The sequence below is a fragment of the Neltuma alba genome, unplaced genomic scaffold, assembly GCF_004799145.2.
Source record: "Neltuma alba isolate B1F8T4 unplaced genomic scaffold, ASM479914v2 tig00012937_pilon, whole genome shotgun sequence".
NCBI classification, from domain to species: Eukaryota; Viridiplantae; Streptophyta; class Magnoliopsida; order Fabales; family Fabaceae; genus Neltuma; species Neltuma alba.
This window is the reverse complement of record NW_021637303.1, coordinates 127,797-142,797: the sequence shown is the minus strand read 5'-3', so window position 1 is coordinate 142,797 and position 15,001 is coordinate 127,797. Positions and strand designations below refer to the sequence as shown.

At 36.0% G+C, this 15,001-nt stretch overlaps 1 protein-coding gene and 1 pseudogene across 2 annotated transcripts; both read right to left on the bottom strand.

Moving 5' to 3' along the window:
- Window positions 1–1,992: 1,992 nt before the first annotated feature.
- On the bottom strand, window positions 1,993–5,057 carry LOC114732792 (nuclear transcription factor Y subunit B-10-like). Of its 2 annotated transcripts, none has more exons than XM_028920131.1 (7): window positions 4,828–5,057; window positions 4,443–4,673; window positions 4,223–4,352; window positions 3,963–3,968; window positions 3,759–3,833; window positions 3,607–3,657; window positions 1,993–2,347 (listed from the first exon to the last, which is right to left on the bottom strand). In XM_028920131.1, exons 2-7 carry the CDS (start codon window positions 4,658–4,660, stop codon window positions 2,303–2,305), a joined length of 525 nt encoding a protein of 174 aa, XP_028775964.1. In that variant the 5' UTR covers window positions 4,661–4,673; window positions 4,828–5,057; the 3' UTR covers window positions 1,993–2,302. The 2 variants fall into 2 exon arrangements, with proteins under 2 accessions (XP_028775964.1, XP_028775963.1); XM_028920130.1 differs by having other exon boundaries at window positions 3,607–3,666; window positions 4,828–4,956.
- Window positions 5,058–8,106: 3,049 nt separating this feature from the next.
- Window positions 8,107–14,313, bottom strand: LOC114732790 (probable LRR receptor-like serine/threonine-protein kinase At1g67720; annotated as a pseudogene).
- Window positions 14,314–15,001: the final 688 nt, after the last annotated feature.

The window sequence follows — 15,001 nt, the reverse complement described above, 5'->3', positions numbered from 1 at the left end:
ATTAAATTGATCCTTAATTGAGCTTTATATAAAAGTTGAATATAATATAATATAATTGAAATTAACATAAAGGCTGCGTTCTTACTTCAGCATAGTCTATTTTTTTGGTTAATTTTCCAATACATGTAATTTAATACTTTATTTCAAGTTAAAAGGTTTTATTTTCCAGACTCGAGGGTTACTTTTTCCCCCATTAATAATCCAGCAGGAATGCACTGGAGAGGAGATAAAGATACGAAATGAATGAACTAGTTTTGCCGTCAAACGTGAAAGAATAGATATAAAGTGAAGATATCTCTTAGTGATGAAGGATAGATAGAGAGCAGAGCCAATAAATAATGCATACTTTACCTTGGAAAATCACAGAAGGGTGCTAGTCTGAGTAAGAAAATCATATGCAGGAGGCAGTGAAGGGGCAAGTGACTTTTGGGGTGGGCAGAAAAAAAGGCCTCACTAGCACCTAAATATCAATTATGTATATATACAATAGGGTAAAAGCAAAAGAAAATGGCATGGCTTTATCTTCCACCATGACCAATGAATTGGACTTTGGGGTAAAAAGGGCCGCGATGGTGCACTACACCGACGACCACATGGCAAACCCAGCTTTGGTGTTTTCATCTCCATAGTCGCAGATAGCGTACGCCTCCCTCCCTATTAAGTCTTCACCACGACGCAGTTTGCACGCGCTTTAACGAGATCGCCTCTAGATCCTCTCGAAATTTTATTGTCTTTTATAAAATATTTCTATATATATATATATATACTTATTTCATGATCCCCCCCCCCAAACCCGTGATAAATAAATCACACAAGACACAACTATCTCTTCTGGTCTTCGTGATTTTGGTAACAATATATCACATTTGGCCGTGGAGGAAGAAGTTCACGCCACCTCTTTCAACTTGTAGCGTCATCTCGCTTTATTCATCCCACTTCAAATAAAGAGCTTCTTTTGCCTCCCCTTCGACTTCCTAAGTGTTTGGCAGTGATTTCCTCTCATTGAGCAACTTTTATTTATAGTTTTTTATACAAAAAAAAAAAAGCGAATTGAGTTCTAAAAACTCATCATAACTAGGGGTGCTACTCAAAAAACACTTATAAAAATGCTTACAAATTACTCGCTAACAACTTGTATTTATAAACTAGAACAATCTTAGTATCACCCTGTGAAGGTTTTTTTGGGTCCTGTTCCGTACGTTGAAAGAGATTCTGAAGAAGTAAGAGCTGAAAATGGAGATGAAAGTATAAGTAGAAATAGAAATGGAGGTGAAAATGGGGTTTACAGCATACAACGGAAGGCTAGCATGATTTTTAATGGGTACGTATATTTATATCACGCAAGTATCAATATGTCATTGCTAAATGAAATTTTTTTCCCAAAAGGAAAAACAATCCACCTTTCAAAAATCACCAATACAATCACCTCGCCGCCTAATCAGATCTGAAAATCATATGTTGGAACTTGGAATCAATCAATCCACAACAACTCAAATATCAAACTAGAAGAACCTTTTTGCACAACGCTTTAGCTGTCACCACACACTTCGCCATCGCAGATGAGTATCATGGGTCATGAAGAAAGAGGCCAAGGGGTTTGTGTCTTGTGACTGAAAATATGTTATGATTAGGTAGGGTCATCTCAGATTCCCTTTCCAAAAAATAAAAAGAGGAAAGAGGTAGAGTCATTAAAAAAATTTCAAAATTGGAAAATTCTGTCATTTAAGGTCCAGTTCAATAGAAGACGAGAGACTTCCACGCATCCGACTTCCACACGGAAGTGACATCATACCAAACAAGTCCAATCCCACTTTCACCTTCAATTCCACTTCCAGATGCAGCATGCAGTAAAGAATGCGAGTGTCGAGGATTTTCACTGCGCACGCCCTCGGGCGTATTGATGAATGATGGCATTGGTTATCCGTAATACTGAGATTCAAATCTCTAGTTCCCGGAAAAACGACCGAGTACAAGATGCGACTGGACTGGGAGTGACGAGTGAATGATAATTCAGATTTCCAATAATAAATACAAAATACTTGGTCTGCCAAAACACCAGATGGAACAAGTGAAGCACAATGGGCTCCGGCATTTACATTAACACTAATGAAATAATAATGCTACTTCAAAGATAATATACAGACCATGATGGGAAAAAAAAATTTTTAAAAAAATCCAGAAACTAGAGCCAGCACCACCTAATGTCATAAATGCACTAAATATGTCGAATTGCCTATGGCAATTACCAAATCTCCAACAACATTCAAATCCCACGACTTATTGACTGACTGAGTGTGAATAACTATTCTGGACCTTGCATCGGAAGCATCATACGCTGAACCTGAGGCTGATTTTTACCGCCAGAAAAAGAAAAAGGTCAAATCAATATGTTATCCATCCATAAAAACGTGTCAACGTAAACTCCTTAAATTATCACAAACAGGTGAACTCAAGAGAGGGGGACAATTCCAAATATGGTTTTTCAAAAAAGTATAGACTTCCACGAAAATACTTTTCAAGTTGCATTAGTGAGACGATAAGCAAGTATTAAAGAAAGAAAGGTTCAAAGACGCATTAGGCAAAAGAGATGGGACACCACTATAATTCATTAATTTGTAACAGGGGGGGGGGGGAAGATGCTGAACCCAAATAATTTTTTATTTGATCCCTACTGACCCATCAACCTGTAATGCATCTGCCTGGAGGCAGGCTTATCGCATAAGACACTGAAGTGGCTTAATCTAAGACGATGCACCACCTAAAGTATTTTTAACTTCACACCACAACATCCAATACAAAAATATTCGATGAAAATGAAAAACAGGAAACATCTCTCTCATAATCTTGGTAGATCATTGATATAATACAATCAAAACATAATTACAAAGAGTGAAGCTAGCAAGGACAGACTGCATCTAAAATTTAAAAAGATAACATCCAGCCACATGGAGGATTGCATGAAACCAACGGGCATCATTCACATGCGCATCAACAAGCCTCTTTTTTTAAGTAAATAAATCATCACTCTCATTAGCAAGGTTGGAACCCAAAAGGAAGCAAAATTGCAACCAAGGATATCCGGTATCCGGTCAACTTTTATGCATTAGGAAAAGAGAGAAGTCCAGAGCTATTGCGGCTCTAAGGTTCTCCATTCTGTGTGCTTTGCAAATTTCATTAGGAATAAGAATTTCAAACATGGCACCAGCTTCCTATGCGCTCATTTTATGGAGCCAACTAAAACCAACAAGCTGCTATTCAGCACGTCTAGTGCAATACGAGCCAACTGTAGCTGTGGCTCATCTTATGGTGAAGAATTATAAATCATTGCTTCTAAGATAGATCTTTGGTGGTATGACTTCTAATAACAAATTAAAAATAGAAATGGAATTAAAGCTGAAAAGTCCTGCTATTAAGGATATCTCATTAAGTCATGAATCCCATCAGCATCATAAACCAAATTGTTTATGCCTAGGAACTACCACATTAGATTTTGAAACAGAAAACAATTGAATGCAATTAAGATATGAGTCCAATCAGTAAACCCAGCATTTTCTTCATTATAACAAGATGCCGCTTCCAGAAACATAATAGAGTACGGGAGGTTACCTGAGAATTTGTATAGTTAACACCTTGTGAGAAAGAACCTTGATGAGCGAGCTGTAGATTTTACAATAAAATGGGTCAACATCAGGCATTGTCATATCAATGACTTTCTATCAATAAAAGTATGCATAAATATACATGTGCCAAATATATACCTGAGCATTAGGACTTGGTTGAACATCTTTCTTAGCAGATACTTCTCCGCCCTTCGCCGAACCCTTGGTATCACCCTAATATGCCACGATTTGAAAAACATAACATATACGGGCACAGACAAATAAGAAAGGTCGAATCGAATGTGAAAAATTAACAAGTGGAATAGCTATTGAAGCAGTAGGACTGTCAAAGTATGAACTAACCTCCATCTGCAACGAGCCCAATCGTCCAAGAAGAGGAAGACCCGGAAAAAAAAAAAAAAGGAACGAAAAGTCAGTGAAAAATCAAAGTTGAACAGGAGGGGACTCAAGCCAATCAAAAGTTCCAGTGATTTATCTTTCGTGGAATATTTCGACGTTTCGGGTAATAGGTTTGTTTTCAGGGAAACAGAAAAGTAAAGAAGCTTCTCTGGACTTTATTCACCTGCTTTAATCAATAACATTGGCGATAAACAGAACATTACCTCCCTGTATCTGCCCAGATAAATCTTCAGGGGATCGATGTAATCCTCGAACCCTAAAGTTGCCATTGCCCAAAGTAAATCATCGCCGTTAATCGTCTTCCTCTTTTCCCTCTGACACTTATCACTCGCCCTACATAATTCGACCCCCAATTAAACCCCAAGCAAATAATATTTTCGACAAAGATAACTACGTACATGAACAATTAAAGAAAAAACACACTCGCTGGTGACAAAGCTGATGAACTCGGAAACGCATTCCTGCACGGTCTCCTTGGCATCCTTGGCAATTTTTCCATTAGCAGGAAGTCCCTTCTTCATGATTCGGCTGATATTGGCGATGGGCAGGTACCTGTCCTGCTCTCGGACATTAGAGCGGGGGCTCTGATCGCCGCTCTCGTGGCTACCACCAGCGCCAGGACTGGCCGGAGCATCAGCCATCGTTGCAGGAATCCTAATACGACAAAGGAAAGACACAAATCCATCATCGATTAGGCACAAGAAAAAACCTAGAAACGGATCGAAACGAAACCCTAGAGAGAGAAGGAGGATGAAGAAAAAGGAGCGAGAAGCGAGGCGGGTGTGACAGAAATAAGGCGGGTAGGTACCTGGGGGGATGCGGAGAATTTGTATTTGGCGCGAGAGTGAGATCGGTGAGAATGGGAGAAGGATCGGACGCTGGAGAAGGAAGGAGTTAAGGAGACGATTGAGATGAGAGAATGAGTCGTATCAACGGTGTTGGTTTTGTTTTAATGCAACAAATAAACAAGGCTTCTCTCTTTCTTTTGCTTTGTAGATTCTGCATTCTCTCTCTTTCTCCGCTTCGGGGCTTCTGTGCTGAAGATCAAGGCCGGGCAGATGATTCGACCACGTGGTTCCTGTACGCGTTCGATGTTCCGAGTCTGAGGAACGACTCCGCAAATTATTGAATCAAAACCCCTTCCTATCGGTTATGGCGGCCAAAAACACAAAACAAAGGCCCTCCTTCTTTATTCCTATCAACGTGACATATTACTGAAAAAAATCTAAAAATATATCTTAAAAATTAACCTCTTGAAAATAAAAGTGAATTTTCTCATGGCTAAAAGCGTATATTTTTATACCAGGAAGGTTTGTGTTTTAAATATTTTCTGGGTTATTTTATATTTAACAAATATTTTAATGAAATCTAATTGTTTATTAAAAAATGAGATAAATATATGGATCTTTTTTTTGGTGCATGAATGTTTTACTCATCGTTTATAAAAATACTCATCAAAATATTAGGAAACTTATTATTCAACGAAACACAAATGCAAATCTTCATTTTTTTCATGACAAGCAAAGCATACTTAATTATCTCGTTTAATAAAATCTAATTTTGATGCGTATTTCTATTTCCATGCAATATTCGCAAAACCAAACAGGAATAGGCATGGAAAAGACATGACAACTCATGCATGTTTTGCTGTTGATAAATGATGCTTCGTCCATGGCATTGGCACGGTGAGTTACCATCGTGCCCTTTTACACTGTACGCTTTGATGTGGCCAATAAACATAAAATTTTGTGAAGGTAAAATAATTCACCAGTGAGGAGAATAACACAAATTTAAAATTCCAGGAAGTTCACTCTTTTTAGGAGGGTTTTGGTTTTAACGTTTCAAACCTGATAAAAATTAATTTTAAGTCTAAAATAATTTTGAGAGGTTCTAAATTTATAAAAAAAATGTAATTGAAATGATTTTTGACAGGGACAATGACAAGAAATAATAACAAAAGTCCATTGACTCTCATGTTTTTATGGGTAAATTACTGGTTCAAATACAATAATTAGAACAAGATGAACAACAGATTACATTGGCAGGATTATTAATTAGGAACATTTTTTCCTCATAATTAAACTTACAGGGCAAGTTTATTAAAGTCATGTAGCATCTACCACTGTTTGCATGACTTCTAATCTAATTGTTTTCAAAATCCTGAATAATATAAGGTTTAGTTTAACTTTCAATTTGGTTCTAAATGTAAGACCCTAACCCACTTTATCTGTTATATCTAATTAAATATCTGTAGTAGTTGCACATGTTAAAGATTTTATGAAATTATAGTTCTGGCTAATCTATAGGATTAGCAAATATATTTTAGAAAATTTGAGTTATATTTGTTACAAATAACTAACTTAATAAATTTTTTTAATTTACTCAAATTAGTTAATTAGCTTTTATATTAAAAATGAAGTACTACCTCCTGTCCTAATTATAAGAGTCAGTTGACTAATTTGAGGAAATTAAGAAAAGAAGTTAAGTTAGTTATTTGTAATAAATATGTGTTGTATTTCCTAAAATATCCTTACTACTCAATTATGTTGGCTAAAACTATAATTATTAGAAGGACTATCTTAGAAAAAATTGAGTAAATATAAAAGACAAAATGGATTAGGGTCTTATATTTATGATCAATATAAAAGTCAAACAAGATTTTATACTACCTCTGGTCCTTAATATAAGACCCTATTTGACTTTTATTTTGGTCCTAAATATAATATCCCAATTCATTTTGTCTCTTATATTTATATATTTTTTCCAAAGTAGTCCTTCTAACAATGATAGTTCTAGTCAATACAATTGATTAATAAGGATATTTTAAAAAAGGCAACACCTATTTAAGACAAATAACTAACTCAACTTACTTCTTTAATTTCTTCAAATTAGTCAATTGGTTTTTATAATTAGGACCGGAAGTAGGATTAAGGAGCAGAGTTAGCAGTATATTAGATGCCCACCCACGAAATAGAAGATAAGATTTTCGCTGTTCACAAATTTGGAAGCTTAGCATCATCACCAGAATTATCGCCAGGCAGTTATTGATAACTAAACACGTGTGATAATAGGACATCATTTTTTCCACAAATGCCTGGTTATTGATAGCAAACGGACGCTATGTCATTATCTAGGAGTATATTTTAATCCAGTTATGCGCCTATGACGTGTACAATATTTTATTCTGTTTTTGCCCCCTCTTTCTAATGAGTTCGTGTGTTGGTGATACATGTAAACAGTCACACGTCTACGCGCGTGCATCTGAATTTTGATAATAGTTTTTTTTTTTGGCCAAAGATTTTTAATAATAGTTATATCATATATATTAGGCAAAAGAATATACTTAGTTTTCTTTTTAATTTTACAATAAAAATCTTTAATTTTTAAAAAATATCTTTCCTATCTTCTAACCTGAACAATATTAATCTTAAATGATATTTTTTATAACAATTATTATTTTAAAAATTAAACTTAATACAATAATATTTGAGAAATTCCTTTAACTTTTAAAATTTTAATATTAGCATATTTTTGTTATCAGCGTTGGAATTAAAAAATTGAAAAAAATACTTTATAAAATTAAAAGATTAAAATAGAATCTTGTATAAAAATTTAAGACTAAAAGTGTACAATTCCATCGTCACATAGATCAACATCAATCATTTTAATACATGAATATGTCAACACTAAAGCATTTTTTTTCCCTATACATCAATCAAAATTTGCAAACTAAGCTACACCATCCGTGATTTGAGAATTAGTATTATCTGCCCTAAATTTTATGATATACTACCACCGATTCTTAATATCAAAACTCGTTTGATTTTTATTTTAATCATAAATATAAAACCCCAATCTATTTTCTCTCTCATATTTATCTATTTTTTCAAAATAATTACTATAATAATAGTAATTATAACCAATACATTTGATTAACAAGGATACTTCAAGAAGAATAACTTCTGTTTTTTTACAAATAACTAACTTAACTAGTTTTTTTAATATGTTGAAATCAGTTAACTGGCAGAGGTAGTATAATCATATCTGTTGATATATATTTTTTCCCATAAAAACCGGCCCCAAACTGAGGAAGAAAACAAGGTGAACTTGCCTTTCAAGAGCTGTCTCACTGAACTAAACAATTTATAACACTCAAATCGTTATCCTACTTTCAAGTCGCCATCTTTTTTATCTTTTTTTTTTTTTTGTGGGGTGGGGGGTGTTGGGTTGCAGCTGCACATAGGAAAGAAAAATAAGAGGGAAAATGAGAGAGGTGAAGGTTTACAAGCACGCCTATCTTGCAGTGGGCTGCGCAATGGATTCATCAATAGACAAGAAATTATCAGCTGCACCAAGATCCATTGACCCCATGTTCATGGAAGAATGAACAGATTGTCTTGACATTTCATCTGAGTTGCCTTCTTTTATTGTCCCAGCCTCCCTTTCTATAGAGATTGCATCTTGGATCTCCTTCAGAACTTCAGAAATTGATGGCCGCATGTGCCCGTGAGGTTGAACACACATCAAGGCTTTCTCTGCTATTTTCCACATCGACTGCAGATCGTACTCGTTTCGCAGTGAAGGATCGATGATTCCTTGTATGTCTCCACTCTCAATGTGCATTTTTGCCTGTTATGCAGTCAAAGCTAATGAGTTAAATCGTTTCAGCAACTATATGACTCAAGTTACTGTGTCTGCAGAGAAATCAAAACTCACCCATTGGACTATGTTTCTGCAATTTGCACCAAAGCTCTCATTTGATATTGCTTCTTGACCTGATATGAGTTCAAGAAGAATGACGCCAAAACTATAAACATCACTCTTGTCTGTCAGCTGCTGGGAAATATAGTACCTGTTCAAGAACAGCTTAAATTATGTTACATGGGGAAACACCAGATGTTGACTTGGACAACCAAGACAACTCGGATTCGAGTGATGATGCAGCATACAAGTAAGACGCTAAAATAAAATTTAGTAGTCAAGTTTATCCTTCGCCTGATCTCAAGGAAACGCAGATTTTCAAGGTTAAGGCCTTACTCTGGATCCAAATACCCTACTGTGCCCCGAACAATGCTTGAAACATGGGAAACTCCATCAACGGCTAGTTTTGAAAGGCCAAAATCTGAAACCTTGGCTCTCATGTGTTTGTCAAGAAGAATATTGCTGCTTTTTAAGTCTCTGTGAATAACAGAAGGAACACAGCCAGTGTGTAGATATTCAATCCCTGAACAAGCACGAGAGAAATGCAATCTGTTGTTTTAAATCCGCATACAAAACAAGAAGAAACTTTTATTATCCTCTCCAATAGTATTTTATAAATGATAATTCATCTAACTGTACCTTTGGCAGCATCTTTCGCAATTTCCAGACGCTTAATCCAATTGATACTCCGCCCACGGGTCAATGGACCTAAAAGAAGTTAAACACAATTGAGTATATGCATATGGACTTCCACACCTTCGTTTAAATCACACTTATACAGTCTTACCATAAAGATGTTCTTTGAGAGTTCCATTATGCATGAACTCATAAATAAGCATACTGTTGCCTTCTTCTCGGCAGTACCCAAGAAGCTGTACCAAGTTCCTGTGATGTATCCTTGAAAGAAGAGTCACCTGGATCAAACAGAGATATAATCTAATGATGAGCCGCCAATACTTTGAATCCACTGGTTTTCTCTGAATGAGATAAAGATGTTTCACCTAATAGCTACGAAAATTTTAATCCTCAAATGAATATAGACATATCTGTTTACTTTTTCGAAACAAAGCAAACATTCATAGATTATGATATGGAGGTTTACATAAATCAAATTAAGCAGGGACAGCTGCAATGTTGGGATACTGAAAGAAATTAACTGAATGCAGCTTACCTCATTGGAGAATTCTCGCTTTCCCTGATAGGAATTACTGGTCAGAGCTTTAACAGCAATCTCTTTTCCATCTTTCAGTACCCCATAGTATACAACTCCAAAACCTCCAGAACCGATCTTCTTCTCAAAGTTATTTGTGGCATTTTCAATTTCAGTAAAACTGAAGCAATGAGCAGCCTCTGCAGCAGGAGCATCACCCTTGGAAGCAGCCAGCCGTTGTGAAGTGAGTGAAACAAGGTGATCTGCAATGAGCATCAAAATAATAAAAAATCCACGTTCTACCATCTAAAAACTTTAACAAAACTATAAAATTTGGCATTAAATTCCTGCCTTCCTCATGGTATCTTGTTCCTTTGTGGATAAACAGGCAAGAAGCAATTGTTGCTAAGAGTAAAGCAGCAGCACCAATCGATGAACCAACAATAACAATCATGCGGCTCTTCTTTTGCTTTCTTTGTGAAGATTCATATTTCCAGAATAGCTGTTGAGAACCAATGGAGTAAGCAATGGAAATCTTGTACAGGGAGAAAATTGGATGACTTGACACAAAAGAACAACTAATGATTCTAGAAGAAATATTATGTTTTAACAGAGATAAAAATTGTGCAACTGATGGAGACTTGGTATTATGGGATACTCAAGGGGCATTTAAGTTAGTTTTCTGAATTTTAACGGCTATCCTTTGGGTAAGGCTCAACATCCTGCTTAAGTACCCATTAGTAACACAATCAAGCTAAAGAAAAAGCAAGACAAACTAAAAATTGAAGAGACTGTCATGTGATGTGTTAGCTGAGACAAGGCTAGTGTCTCTACTTATAAATCTATCAAGTTTTCTAATTAGTACTTCATTTCTTTCGTATTATATCAGCAGGGTTTGAATCCTTAATCTCTCTACCTGCACCACATATCACCCTTACCACCTGAGCTAGCTACAAGTTACAATCAGTTAGTACTTCATCTCCAGCAAATGTCAAAACATCACATATGCACATGCAAAAATAAGTATCTTGAAAAGAGGAGTAAGCAAGCAAAATGCTGCATGATTTCAGTTTTAAGTTTGATCAGTAGATATTGATACTCACTTTAGCAACAAATCTTTGCTTAGAAGACCAGATGGCACTGATCCAGATAGCATATTATTTTGCACATACCTGTGACCATCAGAAGCAACATATAAAGTATATCAATAATAAAACAAAAAATTAGAAAGAAATGCACAAGCTTGAATGTTATTTGAACATGACTAGAGTCATAAACGGAAAGATGCTCATTAAGTAAGATCACAAAATATGATCTAAAGTCAATCAAATTTCAATTTTAGCAAACAACCACTATATGAGTTCCAGATGGCTTACAATTCCTTCAAATTTGGGAGGTTTGCCAAAGATGAAGGGATCTCACCCGTCAACTGATTGTTCTCAAGATGACTGCAAGAGGAAGCGGTTGTAGTTAGCCAAATATACAAAAAGAATGAAAGATAGAAGATGTCTTCAGAGATTACATAATCTTCAAGTCCATGCATCCAGTAAAATCAGGTATTGATCCAGTCAACATATTTCCATCAAGCCATCTACATCCACGAATTAAATCATGTTAATACTAAAATATAAGTTTGATGGAACCAAACATTAAAAACAAGCAGCCTCCTTCCAGCAAAATTATAAGGCAAGATGATACTTACAGTTCAACCAGACCAGTCAATTTGGTGATGCCTGACGGAATGTTGCCCGTCAAATTTTTAGCGGACAACAAACTGCCACAACCAGGAACACAAAGTGCTATCAGATCAGTTGAACTCCTTTGATACATGTATGTAACACATTAGAAGCAAGACGATAGATTTTCTTTCTTTATTTCTGTACTGGGTGGCCAAGGAAAACAAATTGACAAATAAACAAAACTAGTAACCCCAAAAAAACAAAACTTTTACATTGAAACTATTCTTGGTTGTGGATCTGAGCTACAGTGGATCCATGACCAAGGAACTGGCAGACATGGATCACCTCCCTCTTGTGCCCAGTCTGCTGACGTGTAATGTGAAACCACATCAGAAATGGCTGCTCCTGCAAAGTATTCAATTGAAGCATTAACCAAACTCCAACAGTTCATAAAGGTTTTCAATGACAAGTGACAACAGTTGATATTGAAAGAGATTACTAAGTAAATGGTTACTCTCGACGGTTTCAAGTAGGCAGAAAAAACTCTTCATGGTATCACAATAGTTTTCGGATTAGAAGAGTTACCATCTAGCGTGCCACCATTTTTCTCCAGATACTTATTTATCTCCAAAGCATTCAGAAGAGGACCCCTGGAAGAATCAGACGTCTTGCCAAATCTAAAGGATAACACAAAGGGGAGGGATAAATTGGTAAATCCTGGTTCATAGAGGCGATATTTTCCTAGAGCATTTTCTTCAATATTAACAACAGCCTTGCTGATATCAGGCTGCCCTGGAAGAACTAGCCTGAATTTTCTGGATTCATCTGGGCTCAAATCTTCAATCTCAGCAAAATAGGTGAATGCCCATCCATTTCCCGGAAAACCTTCCAAGTTCATCCGGTAAGTTAGAGATCCATTTGTACCCACGACAGCTGTCTGCATCACTTTCACTGGCGGCATTTCATCATGGTTAACATCAATTGGTAAGTCGGTAGAAATTTTCTCGGTTCCAGCAGCAACATCAACGAGATAATTCGCTTTCTTGACAGAATCTGACTCCCAAATTCTATCAAAAGGGTCATCAGGATACCTGATAAGGGGGAAAAAATACAAAATGTTTAATGTAAGAATAAGAAATTGTTTAAAAGCTCCAAAAGCTTATAGCAAAACTACAAATGAGCATGTTGTTTTCGAGAACATATACAAAATTCTGGTTTTTGCCTAGCCAAAACAACAAAAGATACATAGCAGATGTCTATGGGCTGGTACACACATTAACGAAGGAAAATGTAAAATGAAGGGTTCAGAGCAATAAACGGACACTAGTAAGGCTTAAAGCACCTGATCGAAGCATCACTCTCCGCACCAAAATTTATCCTTGCAGAGACACTGAGGTAAAAATGTTCTTCAAACTGCGTATAATAGACTGAGCCATTGAATTGCCGGAGTTCAAGTGTAGATATGAATGGTTGCCCTGTCGTTGCATTTGATAAACATACATCTACTGCTGGACTTGTAGCCAGAAATATAAGCTCTCGCATCTCTATAGTATTAGCATCAGATATAACAATTGTACCCCAGTGAGTAGCCCCAAAGGAAAGGTCAAATTTTGGATAAACATTGTTATTATCAAAGTTGCCATACAAAAATGTCGCCCGCAGCAGGTACCTTGTCCTACTGACAACATTAAGCGTGTAGCAGTATTTTCGAGAATCAGCAGGAAAGTGTCGCAGTGTTGTGTACTGCTTTCGGGTCTCATTGACAACGGATATAGTGCTTGTTTCCCCAAAAGAAAGTTTATCATCAGCAGTCCAACGAAGACCGAGTTCATCGGTGAAATTTACTTTACCTCCGCAGTCCAAACTAACAAAACCTGCTTAGCATGACAAATATTGTAAGAGCGCAGATGAAGTAATTAATAGCAAATTGCAAAATCTAGCACGCAAGTTTCAATAGAGATAAAATCAAGAATCTCCACGAATCAAGTTCCTATCACGAATCGTGATATTTATCAAGGATGGATCTTGGTCTTGCTATGACTCATTTGTTGTTAGTGTAAGCATTATGCAACAAGCGCTCCATTGAAAATCATAGCTGGGTGTGAAAAACGATAGTAAATGGTTTCATTTCCTCAGGTGGATTCAAAGTGTACATACAAAGCTCTACAGGAAAAGAGAATTGATGAGGAGTTCTTGACTCGGGCTCCGAAGTAACCCTTAGGTGCTCATACAGAAGATCTTAAAACGAAATAATTAATACAGCCAAGAAGCATATATTAACAAAAATACAACCAATCAGAATGCCGAAGAGCTTGGGTGGTAGAACAGGTACAGTTAAACTTGAAACTATCACTCTGTACCAATACTGGTAGTAAAGTGAAGAAGCTTCAATCTTCAAAGGGACCAAATGAAGCGAACAAGTAGTGAATAGAAGCGAGCGAAACAGAGATTGCGCGGAGATGAGAACTACCTGGGCTTTGAGCAGAGGAAAAACGGGAGAGGATTAAGAGTAAGAAAGGAAGAGAGGATCGGAGCAGTATCCTGCCCTCCATTTCTACTTTGGAAAGCTTCACTGAGAATATTAGACCATAAAAATGGTGGAAAGGGAAGGAACCCAACAGAGAAAGCGTCCCTCTTTCACTCACTCAAGTGTGGAGCAAAAGCAAGTCGAAAAGCAGGAACAGGGGAATCACAATGAAGCAACAATATACCTAACCTTCGATTATTTGAAAATTTTTCAGATTGTGAAAAATAAAATATGAAGCAGTTAAAAAGGAAAAGAAAGAGCTTGAGATGAGAGTTGAGGCACAGAGAGTGCGGGGGGTGAGAGTGAGATAGAGGCAGAAGGAGGTTTCCGGGACAGGGCAGGCAATCGTTGTCGTTGCGGATAAAGCATTTGTGGGGCCCACAGACTCTTCGGGGGAATGTATCATAAAATATTTATTATTTCATTTCTAGATTTTTAAAAAGCAGCAAATTTAAATACTACTATCTCTTTTTTTTTTAATGTAAAATTTTATTTAACTTTTATTTTGGTTTTAAATATAAGACTCTAATATATTTTATCTCTAATATTTATGTATTTTTTTCTAACTTAGTTCTTTTAATAATAATAATTCTAACCAATACACTTGATTAGCAATTATATTTTAAAAAAATAACACATATTTATTACAAATAACTAACTTAACTTATTTTCTTAATCTCCTCAAATTAGTCAGTTAATTTTTATAATTAGGATTAGAGGTAGTATAATATTATTTATATTATTGTTATTTGATAGATTCCTTCCAATTAAAATATACGGTCAGCAAAATTAACAAGATCTTTTTTTTTCCCCCAAACAAAATACCAGGCATGCAATTACTTATACCCTCGTTACCGGAATCTCCGACTTAAACGATACAGTGATAGAAATATAATTCTGAATAACAAATAACAAAATTCGTGTA

Bases quoted from the DNA above. Each gene is read 5' to 3' on its own strand.
- LOC114732792 (XM_028920130.1), bottom strand. From the start codon at position 4,660: ATGGCTGATGCTCCGGCCAGTCCTGGCGCTGGTGGTAGCCACGAGAGC. The intron at 4,353-4,442 runs GTGTGTTTTTTC...CGAATTATGTAG, and splicing joins ATCAGCTTTGTCACCAGCGA to GGCGAGTGATAAGTGTCAGA. The intron at 3,667-3,758 runs GTATATATTTGG...ATTTTATTGTAA, and splicing joins AACCAAGTCCTAATGCTCAG to AATCTACAGCTCGCTCATCA.